We start from the raw sequence: 27,063 nt of genomic DNA, 5'->3' as shown, positions 1-27,063 counted from the left end.
AACCGGTCTATAATTGGAACTTGACTAATGACAAGACGGGTCATTGCGTATATTATAGCCGTGGATCGGCATTAGCTCCCGCGCGGGCGCGACCGTGCGCTCCACGTGGGAAAGGATGCATTAAAAGTGCATCAAACGGCAGGAGAAACAGCGAGCGGTGCCGAAAGGCAGGCATATGTTTGTCGAAATTAACACGGTAGAGGCGGACACCTTTCCGTGCTTTCGCAACGGAGATCGGTCACCTCAGCCGCAGCGGCGGGCAGACGACTAATTATTATTATTATCTCTATTATTGCGTAATAACGAGTGACTTACGCGAGCATAGTGAAATTACATAGGCTCTGGATTTTTATCTATTTTAATAAGACATAGACACATTCTCGTAAGACGTTGAAAAAATTTTTTATATAAAATATTATATCGCAATGATTGTGCAAGACATTAATGTAGTAAAAAGACGTGGCGTGATCAGGAAATGGAATCTTTTAGATATTGCGTGCGTTTTTTAATCTTTACAACCGCATATGAAAATAAGTTAATTCCGAGGATGTGGTTAATAATATATTTATTAATTTTTAAGTTAATAATAATAAAATAACGATTACATTTTTTTATTTTCAGATGGAGTATAGAGGCGCGCTGCGCGAGCGGCAGTAGCGTTCAGCCGTCGACGTGGTCCTGATTCTTTGGGGGCCCGATCTCGCGCGGGGGGACGCGAGACCGCGATGGCCGCGACCGACGGGCAGATCGTCGTCGCGGCGGCACGCTGGGCCGAGGAAGCGACGTACCTGCGTGAATTCGTGTCCAAGTATCGCCTGCCGGCCGTAATCAAGATCACGAAGGGCCAGTACGGCGGGCTGGGTGTGCCGACGCTACCGGCGCCAAGCTTGCAGAGCACCGCGCTGCTGATATCGGCCGGCCGCCGGCGCAAGATCGTCGCGCAGGCGGTGAAGATCAAGGAGGGTCGGCGGGTGGTCGGCGTCGGGCCCAGGCTGGCGATACCGGACTCGTACGCCGGCTACTTCGAAATTCTCAGCGAGGAGGGCCGCGCGGTGCGCGGCATCGAGTCGGTGAACGAGCTATCGCGAAGGTGCCCGGATGAAGGTGCCCTGGTGCGTGAAACCGTGCGCGGGATCGCTTGCCGAGTGGACGACGAGTCGGGAATCGTGGTGCCGGAGGGCACGAGGACCCTCGCGGCCGGCGAGACGATCGTTACCGCCGGCGAGGTGGCGTTACCCGGCCGCGGTCGGTTTCTGCGCTGCGTCGACTGCCACGGCGACAGCGTTCTGCTCGGGATGGACCAGCGTGGCCGTTTCAGCGCCCTGGCTCGCGAGGACAACATCAGCGGCGTGCACACCGCCAGGGCGCTACTCAGCAAACGCCTGCCGCTGACCGTGCGACTGGTGCACGGTCAGCCACCGCGGGGGCTCAAGTCGTCGTCGCAATTTGTGCCGGAGTTGAGGTTGCTCTCGACCTTCGAAGAAGAGCACGTATTCGCGTTGCCGTTGCAAAGGGAAGGCGCGGCAGTCGCGTTGCCGCTCGCGGCCCCGCTCAAGCTGGTGAAGGCCCGGAACGAAGAAGCACTGAGGTCGATGCAGGAGTTCACGAGGCTGGTGGAGCGCGCGTCCCGTCTGGTCGCCGACGTGGCCGATCGGGCGCACGTGCTGGACGGCCGTCTGGGCGAGAGCAAGCCCTCCAGGCAACGGGGCGGCTCGGGCTTCCTCAGACGGCCGTCGACAAACTCGGATCACGCACCGCTGGGCCACCACAGGAACAGCAGCGCCGGACACCATCATCACCACCATCATTATCACAGCAACGGGCACCAGCCGTCCTCCGGGCACGCGGGCTATCGGGACGAAAATCGAGTGCCACCGTCGTCGTCCTGCACGGAAGAATACGACGAGATCGATCAGATATACGATTACGTGCGTGGATTCGCGCCGCTGCCGAAAAGCGTTAGGTCGCCGTACGAGAGTCCCCTCGTCGCCAGCCAGGGAGCCTCGACTCCGCCGTTGACGCCGGTCACGGTGACGATCGCTCCGCTGCTGGACGACCGGCCGGAGCCACCGCCGATCGAGACGATACCGACGAAGAAGATCCAGGCGGAGAAGCGGACTAGGCGCGCGGTCAAGGAAGCACCGCAGCCGCGGGTGGAGAAGCCGCCGCTGGCGAAGCTGTACGTGAAGAACAGCGGCACGCAACGCGGCCGGCCGCTAATGAGGCAGAAGAGCGCGTCGCCGCTGAAGGAAACGCCGCCGGGTTACAAGGGCGGCTCGCCGCTCTTCAACATACGCTACAAGAGTCTGACGAACCTCCAGCAGGCCATGGAGCTCGACGGCACGCTGGACTCGAGCCACTCGGGCGGAAGAACGTCGGGTGATTCCGGCGCGGGCGCTAAGCTACCAGAGAAAAGGTAAGTGCACGTTCCGTTTTGCCAGCCATTTCATTTAGAGTTTTATATTTTTATATATTTTTCAATGTTTCGCGACGACACGCAGATCGAGACGTTTGAGCAGGCCGCGGTCGCTGACGAATTTAGTCTGGGAGCTACGAGGTGGAAGCGGCCTCGGCTGCACGAGACCGGAAACCCCGCCGCCCGCCACGGCCGCGCCGCTGCCACCGACTAAATGTGGGCCACGTCTAGCTGTCACTGTCGTGGCACCGCGACGTGTCGGCACGCTCTACCTCTAACTCGTGAGTACGTCAATCGCTAAACTCTCCGGCTAATAAATATTTAACGAGGGTAAGAAAACGCTTCGCGTCACGGCGAGTATTCTCTTTGCCGTAAGAATGAGCGGGCAAGGAAGGGAGGGCAATTTGCGGCAAGGCGTAATTGAGACTGCAAGTGCACTTTCGCGAAAAAAAGAAAAAAAGAAGAAAAACAGAAAGAAAATAAAAAATAAAAGTATAAAGGAAAAATGTATCGCGCAACTAAGATCAATTTCCGCTTTTGAGAAAAACCGCGGCCGAGCACCGCGCTTCGAATTGAAAACATCGCGTGCGCGGCCACTTTCCGCCCGTGTCCTTCGCGCACGATCTTCGTTTCCCGTATTTCAGCCAGATGATATACGCGCCGTCGAGCGAGAGCGGCCGGGGGACTGTTTGTCGAGCGGACATGCACGTCGCAATTAGCCGCGCCGAGGGAGCGCCGGTTACGATGTAGTTACGGCGTACTTTGTCCGGGACGGAGAAGCTGCATCGTTAAATTCGCGGGATCGACCCGGGATAGATGGATCTTTTAACGGGGCATTTTGCCGGGCGTTATGAGAGACGCACGACTCCGCTTCCCTATTGCCGTGAGTCCTTCGTTTAATTGCTGCTCCCCTTCTCGCGGCCCTCCCGATCGTAACGATGCCTGGGATATGCACCTGGGCGATCGCAGGAAGTCCCGCGATTACCGTCAATTACGATCCGCGGGGAAATCCATTCTTAGATATAATCGATTCGTACGTGGGATATCAAGTCCCGCACGTGTCCGAATCATACCGGGGTATTCATTAGCGACGTTTTAATTCTTTTTTATTTTTTTTTTTTCCTTCCTGCCTTTCCTTCACGTTTCCATTGCGAATACGGTGTAGGATAAAAACTACGTTTATTTTTTTTAGAGTACTTCTTATTTCTTCGGTCGGCGTTTACGTAATTTTTCAATTTTATTATTTTTATTTATTGAAACAGAACCCGGGGAATTTTTTTTTTGTGACAATTGCTCTATTTGTTCCGCCGGGCGTTAATTTATCCCGGCGACAATCAGCGGTGACGGCGAGTGATCGAAAACGTTTCCTCATTGCGAAGAGTCCGGTTTTGCACGTACGCACGGTGAGATGTTTACGGGAGGAAGTCGGGAATCACAAAGCTTCCTGCCACGCACATCCGCAATCTTGCGAATACCGGTTGGTATTCCCAAGCCGCGGAAATTAGCGAGGTCCGTGCGGGTTAATCCATCGTCCCAACTTCTCGCTCTCCCTTTTTCTCTTTCTCTCTTCTTAGCGGGTGTCGTTTGGCGGCGAGCAGAGAGGGACGGGGCACGGCCGGGAGCCGTCGCGAAGGGACGCGAGATGGAGAGAAAGAGGAGATAGCTGAGCGGTGGACAGCCTCCGGGTGTATAACGTCATCCTCGCTCGGTGCAGCGCCATAATAGCCCCGGTTCGCTCCGTGGAGCCGCTCCGTGAGCGGAATTAAACGAGACCGGGTTCAACGGCTGGACAAACCGTGGCTTCCGGTCCCACCGTTCGTCCGTACGCCCCCCCAACCTCCCCCGCCCCGCGCCCACCTACTCGATATCGCATATTACGAAAATTATGATTGTGCGAACCGCCGCGTGATTTTATCGATCGCCGTGGAAAGCGCGCGGCTTCCGATAACGCGATCGACGACAATCAAGCCGTGTCCGGCACGGCCGATCGGCCCCGTAATCTACCGGCGATCTCGCTCACAGGTGGATCGCTCGACGTCGCGGCTTTTTCAGCAATTATTTAAAGCGCCTCCCGTATCTCAATACTTTTGCGTATCGATATCTTAATAAGTTTCGAGAGGAGAAAAAAAAAAAAACTCGCGTATACTACTGAAATCCGGTTTCTCACCGGCGCGCTAATAATAATTTAGCGCGTTTCTTTCCGCTTCGCAGCCGCGGCCGTATATTAAGCGCGGAAGAAAGATTCAGCTAGCAACGATTAGTGGACGCCGAGAGCCGAACAAAACTGGCCGGCGAAACCGGACTGAGGATGAAAAGAAAGCCATACGTGGGAACCGCGCGACAGTTCCGCAACAGCAGCGTCGGAGTGCTTCTTGGGTCGTCGTTCGCGTATCTCGCGTGGAAATTAAAACAGTTCAGATCTTTCCTTTGCGACGCGCGAGGCAAATATGCGGTTAACACGGCGACGTTAGTTTCGGCGTCGTTTTTTTCACGAATTATCTTGCTTGCGGCTACCCGCAGCGCCGTCGCCGCTTTTCATGTGCACCCGAGCGCTACTTCATCGCCCGAACGCCGCGAAATTGCCAGGTCTCTCCGAGAAACGGGGACGCTCATCGGGTCCGGTCGCCAATTAATTAACGCGGATCGAAAAGACGCCGCTGCCTCCTGTTTCACCGTGATTTTTAACGACGCGCATACATTTACGGTTACCCGCCCGAAGTCACGGGAACGAAGAGGTCGTCGCCGATAATTAGAAAGCGATCGTGGCTTTTCGCGCGCTTGCTCGCCCTGGAGACGGTCCCGAGGAGGCTATTATCTCGCAAATTGCAGAGTGCGTCGGCCCCTCTCACCTCACCCCTGCCCTCGCGACGACGTTGATTAATATCGACAAATTCCTCCACGCGCTCGCGTGATTACCCTCGTGGCGATATTCTTCGGCCGTCAACGCTCGTGCCGTTGTCGGCCGTCGAACGTGGCATTACGGCGGAGTAAAGATCGCGCGGCTGCCTTATCACAGGCGCGGCCGTTCGATAATATTAAATATTTAATGCCGATCTGATATCCGTTTGACGATCCGCGTTTCTCAGGTTCGAGCCGTCGGCCCGAGCTCCTGGGCGCACGCCGGCAACGAGAGCCGCGCTGTGATCATCCTCGAAAATTGTCGGGCCGTCCCCTGCTTCGTGCCGAGATACAAACCGAACGCGCCCGCTCGTTAGAATGCCTCGAGAGGGATGATCGCGCTTCAAACCTGCCGTTTGATCGAGGCACCGCGCGACGGGCGCAGTAACTATGCAATCGCGACATTTCGAAACGTGAGGGAAAGAAAAAAAAAAACCCGGTATTAATTTATATTCATATACGAGGACTTTAAAAATTGAAAACTTTATTACGAGATTACATTGTTTGCGTGGAGCAACGATTGTTAATTTGTCTGTGCAAGTCTACTAACGTGAGACTAAAGAATTTTGTTTTTTTTTTTTCTTTTTTTTTCCGCGCACAAGGGAACGTATGCTTGGCGCGTTCGCATTCGCGGCATTCGTTTTCCCCTGACCGAAACCATGCATATTTATCGTGTCTCCCGGTTACATTGCATGCAAATTACAGACGACGTTCGGCTCCGCGACCCGCGGCTCTTCGTTATTCCGTCCCATTGTCTGCCTACATCCTCTCTTCCCGGATAAATGCCGTCCCCCCGGCGTGGCTCGCGCACGTCCGCGCTTCGTAGGCCCGTCCTGAGTCATCCGAATTTTTTACCATTTATCTCATTTATCGTCTAAAACCGTCTACGCGTGCTCAAGATGGCCATGTCAAGATCCTAAAAAAGAATATTAGGAGGAGGTTGGGAGAAGCGCCGTCAGCCGTCTCATCTCGAAAGCTCTCGCCTGAAACTCGCGCCCACGTGAAGCGACGCGTGAATAGCTATTATGCAGGATATGTCGAGTACCCCGCATTGTGTTTTATATCCTCGTAAATTCCTCAGTTAATTCTCCGCCTAGAATATTTTTTTTTCTTTTTCTTTTTTTTTTTTTTCGAAATTGGCATTTTTTGAAAATGCAATTAAAACGCGCGACCTAAGTAGACGCACGGTGAGATTCAATCATTCAAGCTTGAAAGTCGCTTTCGCGCGGAAATTTCGCTTAGACGCGCCTGTAGAAGTGCTGGTCCCTCCGACAAGTGTAATTTTCCTGTTTCGAGAAAGGCACGGCTGGTTTATGAGCCGAGGTTAAAACTCTTCGCCCCAAGGATGCGTGCATCGAAAGTATTAATTGATCGCGAGCGTAGTTGTTAATGGAGCCCGGTATCGCCGGTCGTGAGAAAGAAACGAGATGGTGGGTCGATAAATAAGATTAATACTTGCCGCTGCCGCTTTCGCGTTTACAAGTTTCTCCTAAACCGTCAAGTATTATAATAATTCTTAACGTTTTTCCGTATACACGCGCGTTATAAATGAAAAGCTGACAGGGCACGCTTCGACGCGATAGCTTTCTCGTTTCTTAGACATTTTTCATCATTTTATAAAGCGTGCTTATAATTTTTTTCTTTTTTTTTTTTTAATATAAAATGGGTAACAGATGAACCGGGCGATCGCTCAAACTTTATATATATATTTAAAATATGTAAGTTGTTACAACTATTATGACAAATGGCGGAGCTCCCTCGCCTACGAAGAAGGATTCGGGATTACGTAAGACAACGTCAATACTTTGTTCCCTCCATCGACAATTTTCTCGCGAAAGCGAGGCAAATCGATGACACTGTCGGCGTGCCCCGCGCCTACGTATCACCGTGCGCGTATGTCGACAGGCACGTATCGAAATGACACGCTCACGTCCACGCGTGTAATTTGTAATTGGTTTACCGCGGTAGTTGAGCGATAGAAATTACGGGAAAATAAAAGAAAAAGCGTTGAGAAAATACACTCAACGGCGGCGGAATAATACTTTAAAAAAATGTAAAAAGAAATTTTTTTTTATCAGTAGGAATGCAATGCGAATAATTAATAACGATAATAATTAATTACGTGAAACAATTATGTTGCATATAAAATATATAATGTCCAGTGTTATAAATTTCAACATCGATTAATGCGAGAAAAAAAAATGCCAAGTAGAAACATCGCCGTTTGGTCAGCCGAACAACTCGGACCCATACCTCCGCCGTCGATGCGGACTTAAAATATATTTCTCCTTTTTTATAACGTATCTCTAATACTTCTAATGATACAATTTACGTTATCGATAATTAATTCGTTCGGCACTTAATCTCTATATGCATAGCTACGCGATAGTTATTTCGCCGGTTCGAAAATGCTGAAAAGGACGAAACGCCGCGGTTACGGGCGCAATTACACGCGTGCGCTAATTTATATGAACCAACTTCGATTAAGTCAATCTGGTTTACATTACGGATACGTATTAACGTCCTCGCCGGGCTTTTCACTTGGGAACTTTTCGCTCTCGCCATGCATGCGTGCCCGCGTAAGCGTATTTTATCTTCTTTACTCCGCGCTCGAACGGGATCCGCAGCCCTCGAGTGAAACAGAGTTCTTTTTTTTTTTTCTTCTTTTTTTTCTCTCCCTGCCTTCCCGCGATCGAGGGAACTCGACGAGTGTCCGCGATAGCGTATCTGCGCGTATGCAAAATGACGCGGATGAGCCCACCGGCTCGCGAGCGGTTCTTCTCCGCGACGTGGAAGTGCGTGGTAGTGCGGACCCCACGTGCCCGCGCGCACCACGTGTATACACGGAGGCGCGTTTGTGCGTGGGCGGAGACCAGTAGCCGGCTCGCCGCACGGCCGGTTGATCGGCCTGTTGGACCGTGACGTGCCAACCACTACCACTTTATTATTATTACTGCACTCCCGCTAGTAGTGCTTCGCGTTCGGCACGCCGTGTACTCGGGAGATCCGCGAAGAGAGAGTCCCCCCCCCCTTCCCCTGTTCGTCTTGACCGTGCGGACTCACCGTGAGTAGCGCACCGCGTCCAGATAACGCGCGCTGTATGTGTGCGTACGCGTTTGCGCGCGCGCGCCCGCGTTTGCAAGATTGCTCAGGGTTTATTACACTTGCACAGATGAAATTGTGCATGCACCGTTCGTTACGCATCCACCTCCAGCCGAGTACCATCGGCCGACAGGAAAGTGCTCGACATGCTACCGGAGAAACTGGCGCAGGCGGAGCGGAAAGCACGACGTAGGGGAACTCATTGAATAGCGTTGAAAATGTCCGCGAAAATAGATATTTTCCCGCCGTAGCGAGGCGAGACCGCGAAGATGCAGAATCGTCCGCCGTTCCTTTTCGCGCGAGGTAAAGCGAATAATCGCAATTTTAAGCCGAGAAAGGTGAGACTCGGCCGACACCGAGGCTGTTGAAATTCACGGGCGGGTGAACGCGTACGTAAATTAAAAGCGGTGCTCGATCACGCGGGGTAAATTAATTTTCGATTATCGAGGGCTTCGTTACACTTAAGCGGATAAATCTGTTCGGTGACCACTTCGTCGAAGGTCAGCTAATCGGCGGGCTGGACCGGTCGACTCCGCTGGGCGTTTACCCGCGCACGAATCGAATACGAATTATTCGCGTCGCGGAAAGCGTGCCTACGTTCCGTTAGCCGGTCTACCTTATACAAACCACCGGCGAGTTGACCGCGAGAGAGGCCCGCATAGCCGTCCGATTGGAAATTATTTGCGGCGCGCGGCGAGGCTGGCAACCAATTTATAACGCCGCAAACGAGACCTCGATAGAATCCATCTTGCTCCCAAGTAGCGCACGGGCTGAAACGGAAACGAGGACGCGATCGGAGAAGATCCGCGGTTTCGATGCGCTACGGCTTACATACTTGAGGCGCGGATTTTTGCCACTTCTGTCCTTGCGTAATCGGCCGTAGCCGCGGCGGCATCTGGATCGAGCGGGGCCGATCGACGCGGAACGGCCGGTACACGGGGGGAATCTTCGGCTACGCGCGCGTTCTCTTTCCGCGGCGCGATCGAAACGCACAACGTTCGCCCCGCTTTACGATCTATCTAATCTCTTCTTCTACTCTCACCTTCGATCGACGCGATCGCGTCCGCTCGTTTGCCGGACCGGCGGAGGCAATTCGCCCCGTGGTCTTTCGATACACCTTCGCGAGCGAGCGCTGCTGATCTTCGTCGACCGGTTTTTCGTCGAGGATACGGCCGCGTATAAAATCGCGCGGAGTCGAGGAGGGAAGGCGAGCGGGCGGCTGCCACCGATCCAGAAGCAGCTGCAACCGGACGGAGAGCGCAAAACGGCCGCAGCCGCTTCCTCTCGCTTCGTTGTACGATACGCCTGCGTACGCCGCGGATCGGCCGGCTTCGTGTTTTACGACCGTCCGTGAAATCGGACCGCGCACAGTGTTTGCGATGCGATCGCGGCCAGCCGGCGGTAAACTCGCGGCCAATTGTAACGCCGTTTTTCCAAAACTCCGCGAACGAGGGAAAGGTCCGCTTTCATCCGGGCGTTGATTAGCGAAAGCGTTACCCTCCGATAACGTAACTCGCCGAGTCACGGAAGCGTCCTCGCGAATGACCCGCTCGGATCCGCGTTGCGGCCGACATCCGGGCGGTAAGTTACGAAATGACTAATCGTTTCGCGCGGACGATCGAACTGTCACTCGCGCGGCCGCGATCAAGATAGCCGGCCATTAACCATCTTATGACAAAGGTAATGACGCTAATAATTCTTTTGCGAGGCTCGCGCGAGATACCGATCTCACTCCCGTACGTCTCGCTCGCCGATGAGAAGCCCTCGAAGGGCATTATCGCGTGATAGTAACAATGCGGCCTATAGGTAATTCCGCCGGGATCTGTCCATTCATTCCGCAGCGCATTCAGCCGCGCGTCAATCGTATGCGATACGGCAGCCAATTCTCCATTGAACCTCTCAATACGCGTCTTATTGATACCGCCTCTTAATTTTATCGTGTACTATATATGGTAGGACAAGTTTACAAAATATATTTTATTGTGATCGGAAATAAAGAATTTTTTTTTTCTTTTTTTTTTGAGAGACATTTATCTGCCTTTCGGACGCACTTTCCGCTCGCGTACGCGAAGGGACGCGAAAATCCGCCGGAAAAACCCCTGCGGGAGTAACGCCGCGCGAGATCACTCCCGGTGCTGTTGCGAAACGCGCAACGGCGGTTCCAAGAAGCGCATAGGTTGGTGGGTGGTCTCCATTCAGAGATGTTTATGGCTATGTCGTAGCAAAGTGGCTGCACGCCACGAAGCCCGTGCGGAGAGGGCCGACGCGCTCGCCGCGGTACCCGACGGGTCGAAGACCCTACGTTCGTCAGATTCACCCGCGGCCCTTCGCTCGCATCGACGGGATGCGCCCCGGCGACCTCGGGCGTACCGAGTCCCGGGAACACGGGCCGCAGATCTTTACCTCGCCTCCCTTTTTCTCTCGCGGGGGGTTTCGTTCGAATGATTTATGCCGATTTGTCAGCCGGCCAGACGTGTCTTAATTTTTTTTTTTTTTTTTATTTATTTACTTACTTATTTTTTTTATTCTTTTATTTTTTAGACGGCTTACACATTTCTTAATTTTTTATTTTATTTTATGCGCATCGTAGACTTACCACGTTACGCGTCGTGCCAGGTGTGGCTTTCGCGAGACCCCGATAATGTCCCAGATATTAATCGATATTCTAATCGGCCAATCGCCCGCCCCCGGCGTCTTCACGCGTAATATCCTCCTCGTAACGGGACATCGGGTACTTCTGTTCCTCGACGGCTGACGATCGATAAATCGCCGTGGCGTCGACGGAGTCACGACGCCGCTCGATCCGAGCCCGGTGTTGCGCTATGAACGGGTAGGAGTCCCGGTTGAACAAATATTAATTCTGGCGTGTTCGATAAAACGTGATGCATTACGTATCTATGCATATATGTATATGTATGAAAGAGGCAGATAATGGCATTTGCTGCGACGGCGGCTAGCATACGTGATCTTGGCATGGATGTGCCGCCGCGAACACTATTTCCTGACAGTGAGTGTACAACTGTACAGTTTAATTACGGGTATAAATTGTTACTGTAAATTAGATCTTTTTTTTTAGTCTAAATATTTAAATACCACTAGAAATTATTACAGCACCGACGAAAATGACAGGCTTTGAATTTTCGCGTCTTGCTCGAGCATGAAGCGCGATCATCGTCCTCGGGGTGCTTAAAGCCGCGCGAACGAGCGTGTAACAGAGTTCAACGCGAATAACTCGTGCGGCTTCCCGTTTCGCGCATTCTCCAAAAGCATCGCACGCACGAACGCCATTTGAATTTCATCCGTTTTGCGGCAGTATTCGCGCTTTAGCGACCGCAAATTTCACTTACGCCCTTCCGCTTCCTCATCACACCCTTGGGAGAGAGAACGATAAAGAAGGGCTCTATGAATAATTCACGCCATGCCCGGCCGGCCTCCGCCACGTTCCCGTAAATCCGTATCCGTATTATTACACACTGGAGCAATCTTTCCCCGGCACCGGGGGAGCCGCCGGTGAATCCTCCGCGCGTCGTTGGCGAGTTTAGTCGCGCTTCATCTCGGCGCGCACGCTGATTTACTCGTAAAACACCGCCAACGAGGGGCTTAAACGCGCGCGCGATCGGCTTCGATATACTTCCCCCTTGCGCGGATGTACAAAATCGCAGTGAAACGTATCGAGCTGTTCGCATGAAAACGCCGTAACATCGATGCCCTGTCTGCGAGTTAAGTAAAATGTTCCCTGCAACCGCAATGGGTTTTTTTTTTTTTTTTTTTAATTAACACGCACGTATTCAAGTAACATAGACGGATGAAAAAAATTTATTTACGAGGTACACGTTCTAAAAAAAAAAAACGTGTTTTTTAATTTTTGTTTCTTTCGTTTCTTAATTATTTTTATTATCAAACGCGTGCGACAATCGTACATCAATCAGGCAAACGCGAAATCCTCGTTCTCGATTCGTGATAATTACGCGTCGACAAACTCGTCTAATTTATATGCTAACTACAGACGGGCCCGTCATAAAAACTAATTGACAGGCGAGCGGTAATTTATTATCTCGTCGCGTTTGGAGGCTCATTTTGCCCGGGTATGATTTACTGTACGTGATCGGCGGCGCTCTTCCCGGCGAGACGCGCCCGTGACGAGATTATCATCGCGAACTTCGATCTCATTAGGCCGGCCGGCCGGATGTGTGGCGGACGTCGTGGTTTTTCGACTTGGCCTCGTTCGTGACGCGTTTCTCTAAGTGGTCACGGAAATTATTGTCCTTCCGCGCGGAGATACACCTCCTGATTTTGGTGCCCGACCTTTCCCTTTCTTTGCATCTCTCTTTCGACACTTCCGTTTTCAAATTCGCTTCTATGATGTTCGGACTATTTATCACGTAGCGCGAGATGGTATTAAAAAATATTTGACATTAATCTAATTTTTTTTAAGACTGGTATTTTTGAAATACATTGTGTTTTTTTTTTTTTCTTTTCCCACAATGTACGCGAAATTTCGAAGCACGGGCGAAAGTGAACGAACTGGAGCGAAAGCTCGTTCACCCGCTTCTGTCGATCCTCGAGGTGCAGGAAGAATTCGACCGCGGATGATGCCGTTACTTCATGGAATGCGTACGCGCCAGTCGGAAGGCTCGTGCATGCGTTGCTGGAATACCTCGGTGCGCGTGTAGTGATTCGTCGCCGGCGCAACCGGTAGCGGCCCTTCGGACCTTGAAGCATTTCGTAATAATTGAAACTGTACACGCGCGTCCCCGACGGAGATAGCTCCGGGTCTCCCGAGATAAATCTCTTTAATTACTCGAACAATTAGACAGTTTACCGTATTAAGAAGGTTGCTGAGAGAATCAGAAATATTTAGAATTGCATAAAGTTCTGAACGCCAGGATCTTTTTTTTTATCGCGTCTAGTATGTAAATTTTTTATATTTTTTTTACTAGTTAGAAAAAAAAGAAATAATTATGAAGTAAATTTTAATGAATTTTTTAACAGCAATGACAATTTATTTACTGACTCGGTTATAACAGAAAACAAAAAAAAATTTTCCGAGTTAATAAATGCCGGATGTGTCGTCGACTCGGACACAGGCGCGTATCGGCGATTCAACGAGCTTATCAATCATCCGTAGCTCGCGCACCAGCGTGGTCTCGCGAGAACGCTCGCTGGAGGAGGACCTATTGACGCGTATAAGTACAGAGAGAAACATATAAAATGCACGGGTTATTGTCGCCGGGCCTCTTGCCGACAGCTGCTCATTAGTTGTTGCCAGCCGCGCGGAGGTGAACCAGTCGAACGCTCACACACGCGAACGTATGCGACGTACGAGAAATACGTCTAAGTATCTACGCGGCGCATGTACCGACTGAATTTTTACGCGGAGACGTATTGTGAAGACGCGCTCCAGTCGTTTAAGCTAAAGGTTCAAGTTCTCTCTTTGTCGTTTTAATTTCTTACGAATATCGATATAAGATATTTGTAAAAAAAAATTTATATAAATATTTTTTAAAGAAATTCGAGAATAAGAAAATGGTACTTTTACCGCGTGTTTATGATAATCCGCGCGTCGTTTCTTGAAACGTATGACAAAATCTGCGAATGCGCCGCCCGCCTCTTCGAAGTACATGCCGTAACGTATGTGCAACGACACGTGCATCCGTATTCGTAAGCGCGGTTAGGTGTGCGTACGCACGGGCACGCAAGCACGCGCTCGCGCTTTGTCGGGCCAGCGTGGTCGAGAGCAGCGAACGAGTCAAGAAAGGCAGGCAAAGGCAAAGTAAAGGGACAAACCACGCCTTACGCCGCCTTGGCAGTGGAGAGAATTCGCCTTCGCCTCCGTTTCTCCGTCTCACCTCTCGCCCGCGGCATAACTAATATATCGACGGCTACCCTCCCTGTCCTCCCCCCCTTCCGCCCCCTCTCGCTCGCGAGAAGCTCCTCGTTCGTGCCGATTCGCGATTCGCGTGATCTCCCGCCGGTGTCTATGAACTATCGGGAAGATAGCCAGATGCGCGTTTTTACTTGCGAGCGCATCAAGTGCTGGCGATACGTCCTCCAGGAATTACATCGCGAAACGTAGACGTGCCGCAAGCATACACTTTTATTTTTATTTTTAATTTTCTTTTTTTATTATGTCTCTGAATTTTTTTTTTATTGTAATATTTTTTTTGGAACGTTCTAAAGTAATTTTACGTAAACTTGCTCGGATGACAAAAATCTGTCAGACGTTTTTTTTTTGTAATCCGGAGGACGATGTATCACTGGGTTAGTAGAAAATTTTCCAGGCCGGCAAGCAGGCCAGGCGCGAGGCGTTACTTCTCCATTACTTGCTTTACGACGCATCGCCGGCGTAAAATTAGTTTCGTTCGCGAGCGCTGCTTCGCTTTCTGTATTCGCTCTTATTAACGACAGGCTTATTAGCATTTCACGCGGATGTTTTCGCGCGTTTTGCAATTCGTTACTTTGAAAATTTGGGTTATTAAGCGGGTACAGATCTCTTAATTATTATCGATATCAATAACAGCGTGATTAAAAAAAAAAAAAAAGAATTTTCCAAATTAATAAAAGTATATAAAAATTATTTCTTTTAAAAGAAAATAAGAGTCCTGCGCGCCCCGTGGACGGCAGTTCTGGTCGAAGCGAATCCTTCCTGGCGGTCAGAATGTCACTAGGTTATTAGAAAGTTTTCCAGACGAGTAAGCGTAGCAGTAAGCGTTACTACTACACCGCTTGCGAGATCGAATCGGCCGTTTGCATCGCGTAACGTTTTACTAGCCGCGGCGTCGTACCATTTACTGTAAATTTCATAATGAAAGCGTTTAGAAATCCCATCGTTTTATGCACGCTCTCTCACATTTAATTCCGCGCGTTATTTATTAACGTCGAGTTCAGTTTTATGTATTCTTATCAAATGATTTTTATTACACGTTAATTTTGTGCGTGATTAAACTTTTTATTTGATCTTCTGTTTTATAGAGTCATTAGAAAGTTAAAGTGAGAAGCGGAGCGCCCCGTCATTTTTTTTTTTTCTATTAAATCAGTGATATATTAGCGCGCGAGGAAATTAAATTAAGATAATTGTCGTCGGGGAGTAGAAATGAACGTTACGAACTGCGACGTTACTTCAAAGAAATTCCGCTTGCGTTTTCCGAATCAGTTTTCCGAATCGCTTCGAAAGTCGATATGCACGTCTACGTGACTTACATCCGGTTGGGCGAACGAATATGGATAGATTCCTTTGCTTCGACATAATGCGATGCTACAGTTACACGCGCGGTAGGCGAGTGGAAGGCAAACGCACGTCGACGGCAATGCGAGAAAGAAAGAGCGAGAAATAGTAAGGGGAAAAAAAAAAAAAAGAGAGAGAGACAAGCAACACCGTTAACGGGGAGCTCGTTTCTTTGGCGCGGGAGAAAAAAAGAGCAGCTCGATCATCTGGTTCGACGAACTTAACAAACGCACGCTCTTGCATTGAAGAAGACAGAAGGAAATGTCGCTTGACGATTAGAAAATTAATTTTCCTTTTTTAATTTTACTTTGCTTCTCGATTACTAAAAGCTGAAATAGGAAAATTTTTTTTTTTCCTTTTTTTTACATTGTAAAAATATAGGATATTATTTTAATGTAAAAATATTCTCTTTTTCTAATGCTCTAAGTACTAATTAAGACGCGGATAGCAAAGTCACAATGTCAGCTGCTGAATTGTAAAAGCGACGACTCGATCGTCACCGGTTGTCTCCGTTTTCTTCGAACGAGTAACTCCGCGCTGTAACATTTAACTCTCGAAGGGGCACGGCGGGGCACAATTGACTCTCGTCAGACGACTCGCGGGTACTTTGCATCGTCGATTTAACCGGCAATCGGCGTTCCACGATCTGTCCGAACGTGAGAGAGGATAACGATAACGGGAGTGCACGCCTGGGAAAACGATCCGCGCCGCGTCCGTTCGTCTTTCGTGAGACGTAAGCGTGCCTCGCGTTGCGCATCGCTCGCTTCGCTCCCGACGAGACCCCGGCGATCGGTCTCCGGTCTCCGCGTGAGAGATGCGTGCGGGCGATTTCAAACTCGTGGATTCCCCGTGCGTGGCACCGCGAATAACTCCGTCATAGCTCACCTAAGTAAGGTTTATATGCACCGAGAAGAAGAACGAGGGAGGAAGGAGGGCAAGGGAGAGATAGTTCGCGGCCGGGTAATCGCGATACCGGTCCGGCGATCGTTACTTTCCGCGCACTCGTCGTGGCAATTAACCGGCGCAATAACGATTTTTGTCCGGCCGCGGTAATGCCCGTGCGCGGGCAAACACATTACGGGGTGGTGTATCGCCTCGGCGCGACACAAAAATCGTAATGGACCGTCACGCATGTAATTATGATTTGCCACGAGGCCTCGAATGGCTCTGTAGCGCGTCCGACGAAGGAGGCAGGCTCGTTGTTCCACCGCGACGTCGCGTACGGAAAATAATTACAACTTAGCGATGGCGGCTTAATTGTCGAAACGAAATTGGCCGATCGCCTCGCGTTTACCGGCGAAGGCTTCTCCTCTGGCAAAACCTGCGGGACAGAAACGAGCCCGAGCGGTTAGCCCGAAGGCAACTGCACGACAAGCGATGGATCGGAACGATTCGGGAACAGTGCAATCCGAGGGGGCCGGGAATCGTCCGAAAGCTCGAGGGTTGTTAATCGGACGATCGATTAATTGGCGGTTCGCGTCCGCGAACTCGCCTCCGCCGCCACGGAAAATACCGATTGATCAGGAGCGCCGATTAATCTGCCGCGTCTTGATAAGGCCGGCCGATAAGACCGGCCGGGCTATTGTTCCGCGCTGCAAACAATTAATGATACGCCGCCGCGCGATCGACGATCGGGCCCGACGCCCGTCCCTAGGCTGCGGGCTACTCTCCTCTGAGCGTTTTTCGTCCGCTCCGACTTCGCGGAAACGCGTTCTCCGCCCGGCATTTCCGCGAGATGCGAGGCTTCACGCCTCAATTCATCGAGATAAAACGATGGATCTCTCCGAGGTAAGAGCGATTTCAATTCGCGCCCGTCGGGCCTTCGAATCGCTCCCTGTCTATATTTCACGCGCAGCAACGAGCTCCCACGGGCGGGATAATCCCGCGCGCGGGCACGCTTCCGGCAGAAGCGTGTTCGAGATCGCCTCCCCGCTGGAGCGGAGGCTGTCAGATCGCGAGCCTCGGCATCCGACGACTCGCTCGAGCCCCTCGCTGACGTTCGACGCCCGAGACGGGAACACGCTTCTTCCTCATATTAATCTAGGCTTGTTGAGCCCGCTTCTTACCCGTAACGGATTTTTTTCCGCGTTTTTGCAACGGCCGCGCGCAACACAGGCGCATTATCCCTAACGCGCTTCGTTCCCGGCGCTATTATCCCGCCGGCGAACGGTAAATCCCTTTTCTGACGGACGACAGGCCGGTCGTCGGACGTCGGGTCGAAAACGTAAGGTAATTTTTCTTACGCGCGGCTCGTAGAACATCGTAGGACGCGATTTGAGTCCAAGTCGTCGCTTCGCAACGAGCTCACTAGGTTTTCGAGCTCCCGGCGCGCCCGTTCGCAAGTCGAGCGTGGCGGAGGTGCACGACGCTCCACGTTCGAGCTTTCGTTCGAAACAGAAATGGTAGGCTGCAATTATCGCAACCGCTGCGCTTTCCCGTCCGTCCGCGGCCGCGTAACCACCGCCGGCCGGTCGATTAACTGCGACCTTCGCCGCGCAAACGTTGTGATGCAAATAGACGACATATCCGCAATACGGGGATTACGTGCCCGCCTCGGCGCTCCGCACGACAATCTCGCACGAAGAACCCGCTTTCCGTACTTTTAACCAAAGGCGGAGACGAGAGGCGCGAGATAATCGCTTCGTGGGAATATAGCCGCGGTGAAGGGGATTAAAAAAAAAAAAAGAAAAACACGCGACCTTGATTAATGGAAATTACACGTCCACGTTAAATTAAATATAAAATTGCCGCGTTAAAAATTCTTCTTTCGAGAAAATTAATAAAATACAAAAATTGATTTAATCAAATTAAAACGTTCAATTAAAAAAATTAATAGGTATGAAAAATAAGGCACAGTTGAAGATTGAATTTCTTGATCGGCTTACGCCTCGCTCTAGAAGATCGGCGAACGAAAGTTCTCCGCGTTCGCGACGTCGATAGAGCTACATGTCCCGCTTGCATCATCGTGATCCCAATCGCGCCGACCCCGGCGAGAATCTTAACGCGCCGGCTAATCGTTAACGGAAACGATATCCCGTAATCGATCGGTATTAATTATCGCGCGCTTTCACCGGGCGAATTTTTATAATCAACCGTGAGAGACGCTTCGACGCAATTAATCATCGTTCTCTCGTAAAGTATAATTGGATTCACCGAGAGACGCGTAACAGTCGGATTCTTCCAGAAATTACCGCGGAGATACTCGCCTTGGTTTCTTGTCAATTTTTATTTTAGTAGAAAATTTTATTAGCCAGTTTAATGCGAAGAGACGTTAGTTTCCGTCGTTTTTATTTCCCATTGTCGAATGCTTACAAGCGACTGTAGATTTTTTTTTAGTCACACACCGCGGTCTCTTCGTGTTCTCGATACGCCGTAGGCGTCAGGCATCCGTCGCGGAGTTACGAGTTTCCAGACTGATTATTGGGTCTCGAAGATTTAAGGCGGCGCTTTAAATACTTGCGCAATAATATTGAACGAAATTCATTCGGTAATGAAAGAGCCGTGCCGATTTCGTTGTCCCGCTGCCTAACGTTCGGCCCGCTAAACCCCGAGGACATTAACCCACTAACTGGAAGTATTTTTTTAATATATATTTTTTTTTATTTACGGAGTGTCGTTTGTGTGCCTTTAAAGGCGACCGCGATTATCATATCTTGCGGTTTTGGAAGAGTTTACGGCTCCGTTTTGTCCGCCGAAAGGCAAGTTAACGAGCACTTATGACGTTCGGTTCATCCGTTATAACGCCGACCAAGTTAGAAAATAAATAACAGCGTGTCGAATCGTATACGATAGAACGGCAGGAAGATGTAAATGTCGAGATTAAAATAGAAAAAAAAAAAAAAATAGTTTGCATATAAAATTAAAAAAAAAAAAAATGCGTGGCCGAATAACGACGTACAAATTTAATTTACATTTATTAGACAAACCGATGCCGTAAATTTTTACTTCGTCCTCCGAGACGCTCTTTTCCTCCGGTGCGTGGTAGGGACTCAACAATGAGAGAATCGGAGAAGTGGCTTAATGAGCGCGATAAATTACCGGCGTGCAAATACAACGACGGTGGGCTTAGTATCCGATATACGCTGTTTTCTAAACCGGTATGCAATGGGATGCTGCGGCGGGGAACCGGGCGTGCGGAGGGAGAGATGATCCGCCGCATTCTGTACCGCCAATTTGCATGACCGATGATCGGGCCGCTACTATATGCCAGGGACTAGGTGCATCATCATTACGCACTACTGAGATACGATCAAACTGTCCGTAATAACAGTCGCACGACCCCGCGCGCGCGGGACGAGAGTGCGGGGTCGCGTTTATTAAATTACGTCAAATTATTGGTACGCGTCGGGGCATCCGGTCGCCGGGGCCTAAACATAGAATGCACTCGCGGCCTCCGTCGGGCTGTTTAACAGTGAGCGATCACGCTACTTTCCCAATTAAGCCGCTAATTTTATCGGGAAGCATGTAATTGCCGCCGCTGAGCCGAATTCGCGTGTAATACGCTCGATGCGTTTTCCCGAGGCCGCTTAATTGTCGGCTGACGGCTAATCGCGCTCGAGTGATATGGAATTAACTCATCTTGCTGCAATTTAATTGTAAAAAAATCAATGGGCCGTATTGGAATATTAAGTAGGGTACAACTTTTTACGCCACGGAGGTATTAATATATTGCCTAGCTTTTATTGGCCTAATATAACTAAATCTTGTCTTCACAGTCTCCGGAGAGTCTTATCATTCCTTAATCGCTTTAAATATTTTTTAAGCAATTTTTTCAATGCTTGTAATCATTTATATCTTAATTCTTTTTTTTAGTACAATGTGTGATCGCTAAAAATTCCAATTTCTGTTGACAGATTCGACCGACGAAGGGCTGAAGAAGGCAAAGGGTGGTTCAGATGAAGAGCCGTGGATTTCCGGCATCGTTCGTTCAAGCAATCAAAATTTAAAGCGGAAGCTCAAGGGAGGAGGAGTAGAAGGACGGGTCGCGCATTTTCTGCCAGCGATCCCGTCGTTCTTTCAGCATTAATATATCGCAGCTGCGAAAGCCATTCGAACTCGTCGTCCGATACACATGACTGCATGTACATGCACTCACGCTCACACATACACAACACATACATGCACACATCACAATACGTATGAAAGACCCAAAAGCCTGATCAACGCCGCGTACTTCCTGTGATCGTCGATTAACGATAAGTGGAATAATCAAAAATAGCGACGCAGCGGAAGAGGATATGTTCAGGTCACGAAGGGAGGAGCAAATTACTGGAGTGCTCTCGTGGAGAAAGGCGATGCCGCATCGCAAAGAGTATCGAGATTGATATCGTAACGCGACGAATAATAAAGGCCAATACTTTGTAAGATCTCAAGCAGCAATGGTCGATCTCCCGGTACGTACAGTACGCACAACATGCTTCGTATAAAACAAGTAATTCAGGTCAGTACTTAGTCCGATAATGTATTTATTTCACCGTTGTCTAAAAAAAAAAGTAAAAAAAAAAAATATATAATTTTTAGGTAGAGATAAAAAAATATTAATAGTACTTGTTATCGCATATTACTTTTATATCCTCGTGAAAGTGAGTTTCTCTCTAAATATTTAGACGCATAAAAGATTGCTTTATTATTTTCCAGTCTTTGCGTTACGAAAGATAAAAAGGCCTCGATTCGTCGCGGAGCTGTACGCTCGTTACTCTTTGCCGTCGATAGAGAGTCGCGATGAGGGTCGAATCTACACGCCGCATATTATCGCGCGTCGTCCGAATTAAATGCTAATCGCGGATAGATTTTTTTTTTTTTTTTACGAAAGGACGCGCCGTCCGTCGGACGAAATGCGGTCTGGCGAGCCGCATAGTTAAGGATACGAATGCCATAATAATGACCAAGTTTTTATGGTTGTACTTAAGTCATACCTTATACTCTCTACTGTTTAGGATGTTTTTAAGCGTAGGTTACTTCATATTTTCATTATCAAAGTGTTTTTATCGCAGTTATCGCTACCGTTTTTTACTCCCGCGTTGTTACGGCCGGAGCGGGGCAAGTTCAACGCCGTTCGCCGAACAATTGGTAGAAGTTACGAGAACGCATTACCGCCTACCTGCACTTGTGATCGTACGCCTAACTCGAATTTCGGGGAGAATGCAACTGAATGCTCGTAATCCGTACATCGGCACTTCGAACATTACGATCGGAGAAATCAATTTTACCACGCTTTGTACATCGCCTTTACAACAAAAATCGTCTGATGGCAATATCTTTATTAAATAGGAACGGAAAAATATCGGGTTAAATAAATGAAACGTTTAATACTTTTGCTACTTAAATAGACACGTGAAAATAAAAATAAATTCTCAAATTTTGTCGAACGTAATTAATAAGGACGATTCGAAATTTTTGTACGCTTATGAAAATGTCTAATTTGGGCGCTCAGGTTGTTTTCTGTCACATGCTGGATGAGATAATGTGGAATAATATATTGCTACTTACATTCCAACGTTAGAGAAGCCATCAACAAGCATCGTGCGGACGATGAAGAATAAACTCTCACTGAAAGTCAGGTGCGAGACCGCCTCTCGGTTAACGGTCCCGACGATAGGACGCGTTCGGACCTTGGTCTCATTTTTTTGTGATTATTTAATACACGTTAAGCGAACAATAGACTAGTTGAGCCTTGTTACAACTGAGTACGAGGATAGCCGTTGTACTGCCTTACAGAGACAATGTCACTTTTTGTATTCGATAACGAAGAGGAGTACAGCAATCACGACAATTGTCAAAGATACTGTAACGATCATATGCAACAACCAAGTCGCTCCTTCAGGAGCGCCGACGAGTAATTTTCAGTTATCAGCGGGGACGAGAGGATAATTGGTAATAAGTGGCCTTTAAAAAGTAAAAATAAAATTACGATCCGCGCGTGGATAATCAGGATACGTTCGTTACAATGAACTAGCTATTACGAAATGTACAATAAGTTTTTTAGATTTACGCTACGAAGTATAGATTTCTATTATCATGATTATTGTATCGCGTAATGAGTTTTGTATGGAAGGCACTCGGTCCCCTTTACGGCGGAACTCTGTGTGTTATAAGCGCCGGCGCGCTTATTTCGTACGTTGACGTTCTCGGAAGAGTGTAAAGATTTTGCCATGACAACGAGTGGCCGAAGAAACCCACGGCGGTCAAGCCTCGCGGTAGTGAAATTTCGCGCGCGGCTAGAATTCTTTTTTTCTAGTTTCCTCCGGAGCATTGGATGTTAAAACGAATCTCCACGCGAGCGATCGGCCTCGAGATCGCACAAGTCGCCCCAGCCGTTTCGGTCCGTTCCTCCTCGCGCGAGAGGACAGACGGATACGCGCTGCCGTAATTAAATGCACGATCGGCTAAGCGATATTACTTCAACATCGTTCTCGCGGCGAAATACTCGGCGCGTAAGGGTCGAGGATCGTTGTGCCTTCGAGTATGCACGTTAAAGTACGTTTAATGATTGTAAGAAGGGCAGACATCCACACTTTGTGATTCTATAAGCAGTTGTTCAGTTTTTTTTTTTATACTTACTTTAATGCTTACCTAGGATAGAGCTTGTGTACCCTAAAGAGTGTTTCAATAAAAAATCACAGTGAAATAACGCCGCCGCGTGGCACTCGTAGTTCCACTCCGAATAGATAAATTTGTATTTCTTTTGTATTTCTTTTTTGCAGGTCCTGGAAATTATTTATTAATTTATTATTTGTGATCTAGAAATGTTAAATTTTTTTTTTTAGGTTTCTTTCCAAGGTTTTGCAGAATTTAAAAGAAGAAAGAAACTCGTAAGTATTTTATTAAATTATTAAAGTAATTAATTTTAGGTTATTTATTTATTATTATTAAATATTATGCAATTTATCATAAAATTAATTGTAATCTTGAAATAGATCGTCTCGTAAAGATTCGTATCGAAATTCAATTTGCTTTATTACTGCATCACAGGTAGGGTTTTATACAAGGGACGAAACAAGCGGATAACATGGTTTATTACTTTTTTTTTTTGTATTCAAGGTATCTCGAATGGATGTTACAAGCAATAATATAATCAAAGGTAATGATAAGCGATGAAATTAAAATCAAATGTTACACTTGTTTCGGTATTGGTCACATTATTTCATCTTCGAATGATTAATTTCTTTCTTTTTTTTTCGCAGTTACATCTTTTTCTCTTTTACATTTTCTCTCTTTTTTTTTTTTTTTTATGATTTGTACTTCTCTTGGCGCAATCTCCTGGCTCTCTGGCTTTCTAAGGAGCCGGTCGATTGCTTTCCAACGTCGACAGATTTGCGAGGTTTATTATACTTTATCGTATAATGAGAGAGATATTTTAAGAACGATGCCACTTGATTCACAGATCCTAAGGAGGTGTGACTTGTCCGCGGGAGATCGCGTTTATTGAACTTGCTTTGCGCGAACGCGTAAACCAGTCGAATAAATGCTGACGTGCTCGAGCTGTGAAAAGCATTCTTTACGCAACGTAAATCGAACGTTGAAGTTTCGTAGGCGAGCGAAAATGAAATTGGAGGGAAGAGTCGATGGTGGTAAACGTCGATCTCCCGCTCGTTGACAAACGTTACGCGAATTGAGAAAAAACGGTGTACCGTGTAAAGCAACCAACGTAAACGCCGTAAATCAGGCCGCATCGTTGCGATAACGGCGGCAATCGTCCGCCACCGTTGCGTGCTTCGCTTAATAAAATCTTGATGATTAAGATAACGAAACGCTAGTTACAATAACCTTTCTAATTAACGATTATTTGGTAATATACAAAGTAGTAGAAAAGAGGGAAAAGCAAGTCCGTCTCCCATCTCGTAGATTTTTCTTCGTAAATACAAAAACGTAACGCGTAGTATCTAAAAGTATGTATGCGCTCCAGGACGCCTCGTGGTACTCGGATCGCGCGGAGGAGTCTTTTTAATCGGACGTAATTAGCACAGACTGAATTTTGGTGCGTAGAGAACCCGCCGACAAATCTCGAGCTCTCTCCAGATTTGTTGGTGGCAGCATGTTTTTCGAACGATTTGAAGAAGTAAAATTTATTTCACGGTCTCGGAAAAATTTTAGTCAATTTTTTTTTTTTTTACCGTGCTCTTCTCCGCGCCGTCAAAATTTATGGTTGCGCGGAAGGTAAGCCTTTTGGCGACGCGCTCTCAAAGTAACTCCGCGCGATCATAGTCGTCGCGTCGTGAAACTCACGTTCTCGTATCGCTTTTACGCGTACCGCTGTACCTGTAATATTCCTTCCTGTTTTTTTTTATTTTTTTTTTATGTAATATATCGTTATAATGTTTGTGTAACAATGAAGCAATATGCAAATGTTATTGAAGACTTCTCGTTCGGAGGTGGCTGCTTGTATTAGCGCGTTCCGTGCACTCGCTCAGAGGAATTTCATTAACTCTAAGACACTTCGCTCTTTTACATATCTTACGCATTTTTTCACTCGTTCGCTCTTTCTTTCTCTCTCTCTCTCTCTTTTTCTCTGTCTCGTGTCTGCTCTCTCGTTGGCTTTTGTCTGGCTTGATAATCTCGTTAACCTTCGTCATGCGCCGCGATAACTTTAAAATTTTCACTTTGATTTATTTTACTAAAAAAAAATTATATAATGTTAAAAAAAATTATTTTTAATTTGATAAGAGTAACAAAAATTTCGTTTTCCCTCTGATCTCAGAAACGTGATTTCAAACCAAAGTACAGTCAGCATCTTTAATTTATTTTTTTTTTTTTCAGAATAATCACACGCATGATATAATAGATATCAATCGATAAAAATAGCAGACAAGAGCGGAATATATCGCTTAGCGTATATTTCTCTTGAAAGAAGTTCTACAATACAGAGTGTCGCCGAAATTATTGGGTTTTCAAAAATCACAGTTTTCTCGGCCAATTTAGAATCCCACTTTTTTTTTTCTTTTATATTTTTTTTTAAGATCTGAATTTTCTAATCTAATTGATAAAATCGAATAAACGTTACGTTAAATTGAACTACGGCAGACCGCGCGCTTCCTGCCAATTTTTATTCGCCTTCCAAGGCGCATTTTTTTTTTATATTCGGCCGCTGATAACTCGGGGGCTTAGACGAATCTCCTTCGGGAAAGGAACGATTCTAAAGAATGCCCTGGGTCACAAAACGCCCTGTGTAACGCCGGCGATCTCCTTTAAGTACCGAGCTCAATTCGAGCCTTCGAACGTCTCAAGTCGTCTTAGCACGAAACTTCCGCTTTTTTCCAGCCGCATCCGATATCCCTCGTCTATGTCTCGTACGGTAGTAATCGTAATTCTTAACGCTATCCGCCGACCCGAACGAATTTCACTGGATCGTTCCTTGTCGCAGATTTCCGATATTCGCTCGAGTCGCCGCGATGTCGGCGTTTTTATTATTTTAATAAGGTGCTTAATCGACGAAAATCTTTCTCACACTCTCACTCGCAGAAAATTGACGCATTCTCTTTCGCATTTTACACCGTTTTCTCTCTCTTTCTCTCTTTTCCTTCCTGGTACTCTAAATGACTACTTAGTTTTCCTACTCTCTCTCCGATCGTTCCTAGCGTCGTGACACGCTTCACTTTTGATATCCCCGGGGGTTATTTTTTTTCCTCTTTCTCTCTTCACGCAATTAACGCCAATGATCGAGACGCAAGACTACTCGTCTTGGAACTCATTTTTGATTCTTAAAGACAAGCATAAAGGGAGAAGGAAGCAGAAATATATTAATAAGACAATTAGAAACTTAACTGTTAAAAATATCGGTTAGTTACTTTTACGTTACTCTAATTTATCGCGCGTAGAACTTTCCGTTGTAGAATTTACATCACACAGGTTTCCGAAATCGTTCACAGCGACGTTGGGCGTTGATAAATGAGCGAAGCAGTTGCGAATCTCTCGCCTGATGAAACTCGCGTCGTACGTGTTCGTCGAGAAAATCGCGGCCATCGGCTGCTCGCTCTCTCGTCGGTCGCGAATAAATAACGGACGATCCGAACGGGCTGTTCCCGGCGGAAAAAAAGTAATTCACCGAGGGATCGTTCCCTTTCTTCAGCCGCGGAAAGAAGTTCCTTGAGCGGCTCTCTTGCCGGCGGCTCATTCCCATATCTCGCGACTTATGACGGGGGCGATTAACGAACCGCGCTCGTAAGTAGGCAATAAATTATACGATTTGTGCGATCTCTCACGTTTTGGTATCTAGGGTACAGATAGACGCGATATTCGCCTCCCGGCAACGCTCGAATCGCCCTACGTGTTTTATCTTACGCTAATCGCTAATTGATACTCGCGCGGCGATCCGCTCGCAAATAATATTAATTAATCGTAGGAATAATCATAATTACATATAGTTAAATCATAGAAGTACATCACAGAGAATTACATATTTTTTTTTTTTTTCCTTTTTTTTTTC

General features: G+C 47.9%; 1 protein-coding gene across 3 annotated transcripts; it reads left to right on the top strand.

Moving 5' to 3' along the window:
* Positions 1-645: 645 nt before the first annotated feature.
* Sano (CABIT domain-containing protein serrano) lies at positions 646-23,271 on the top strand. 3 transcript variants are annotated; one of them, XM_070665249.1, is made up of 3 exons: positions 646-2,416; positions 2,502-2,697; positions 20,495-23,271. In XM_070665249.1, exons 1-2 carry the CDS (start codon positions 726-728, stop codon positions 2,692-2,694), a joined length of 1,884 nt encoding a protein of 627 aa, XP_070521350.1. In that variant the 5' UTR covers positions 646-725; the 3' UTR covers positions 2,695-2,697; positions 20,495-23,271. The 3 variants fall into 3 exon arrangements, with proteins under 3 accessions (XP_070521350.1, XP_070521351.1, XP_070521352.1); XM_070665250.1 differs by having other exon boundaries at positions 2,502-2,701; XM_070665251.1 differs by lacking the exon at positions 2,502-2,697.
* Positions 23,272-27,063: the final 3,792 nt, after the last annotated feature.

Source organism: Cardiocondyla obscurior, linkage group LG13, assembly GCF_019399895.1.
Source record: "Cardiocondyla obscurior isolate alpha-2009 linkage group LG13, Cobs3.1, whole genome shotgun sequence".
Classification (NCBI taxonomy): domain Eukaryota; kingdom Metazoa; phylum Arthropoda; class Insecta; order Hymenoptera; family Formicidae; genus Cardiocondyla; species Cardiocondyla obscurior.
The sequence above is the reverse complement of the archived record's forward strand: the minus strand, read 5'-3'. Positions and strand labels throughout refer to the sequence as shown.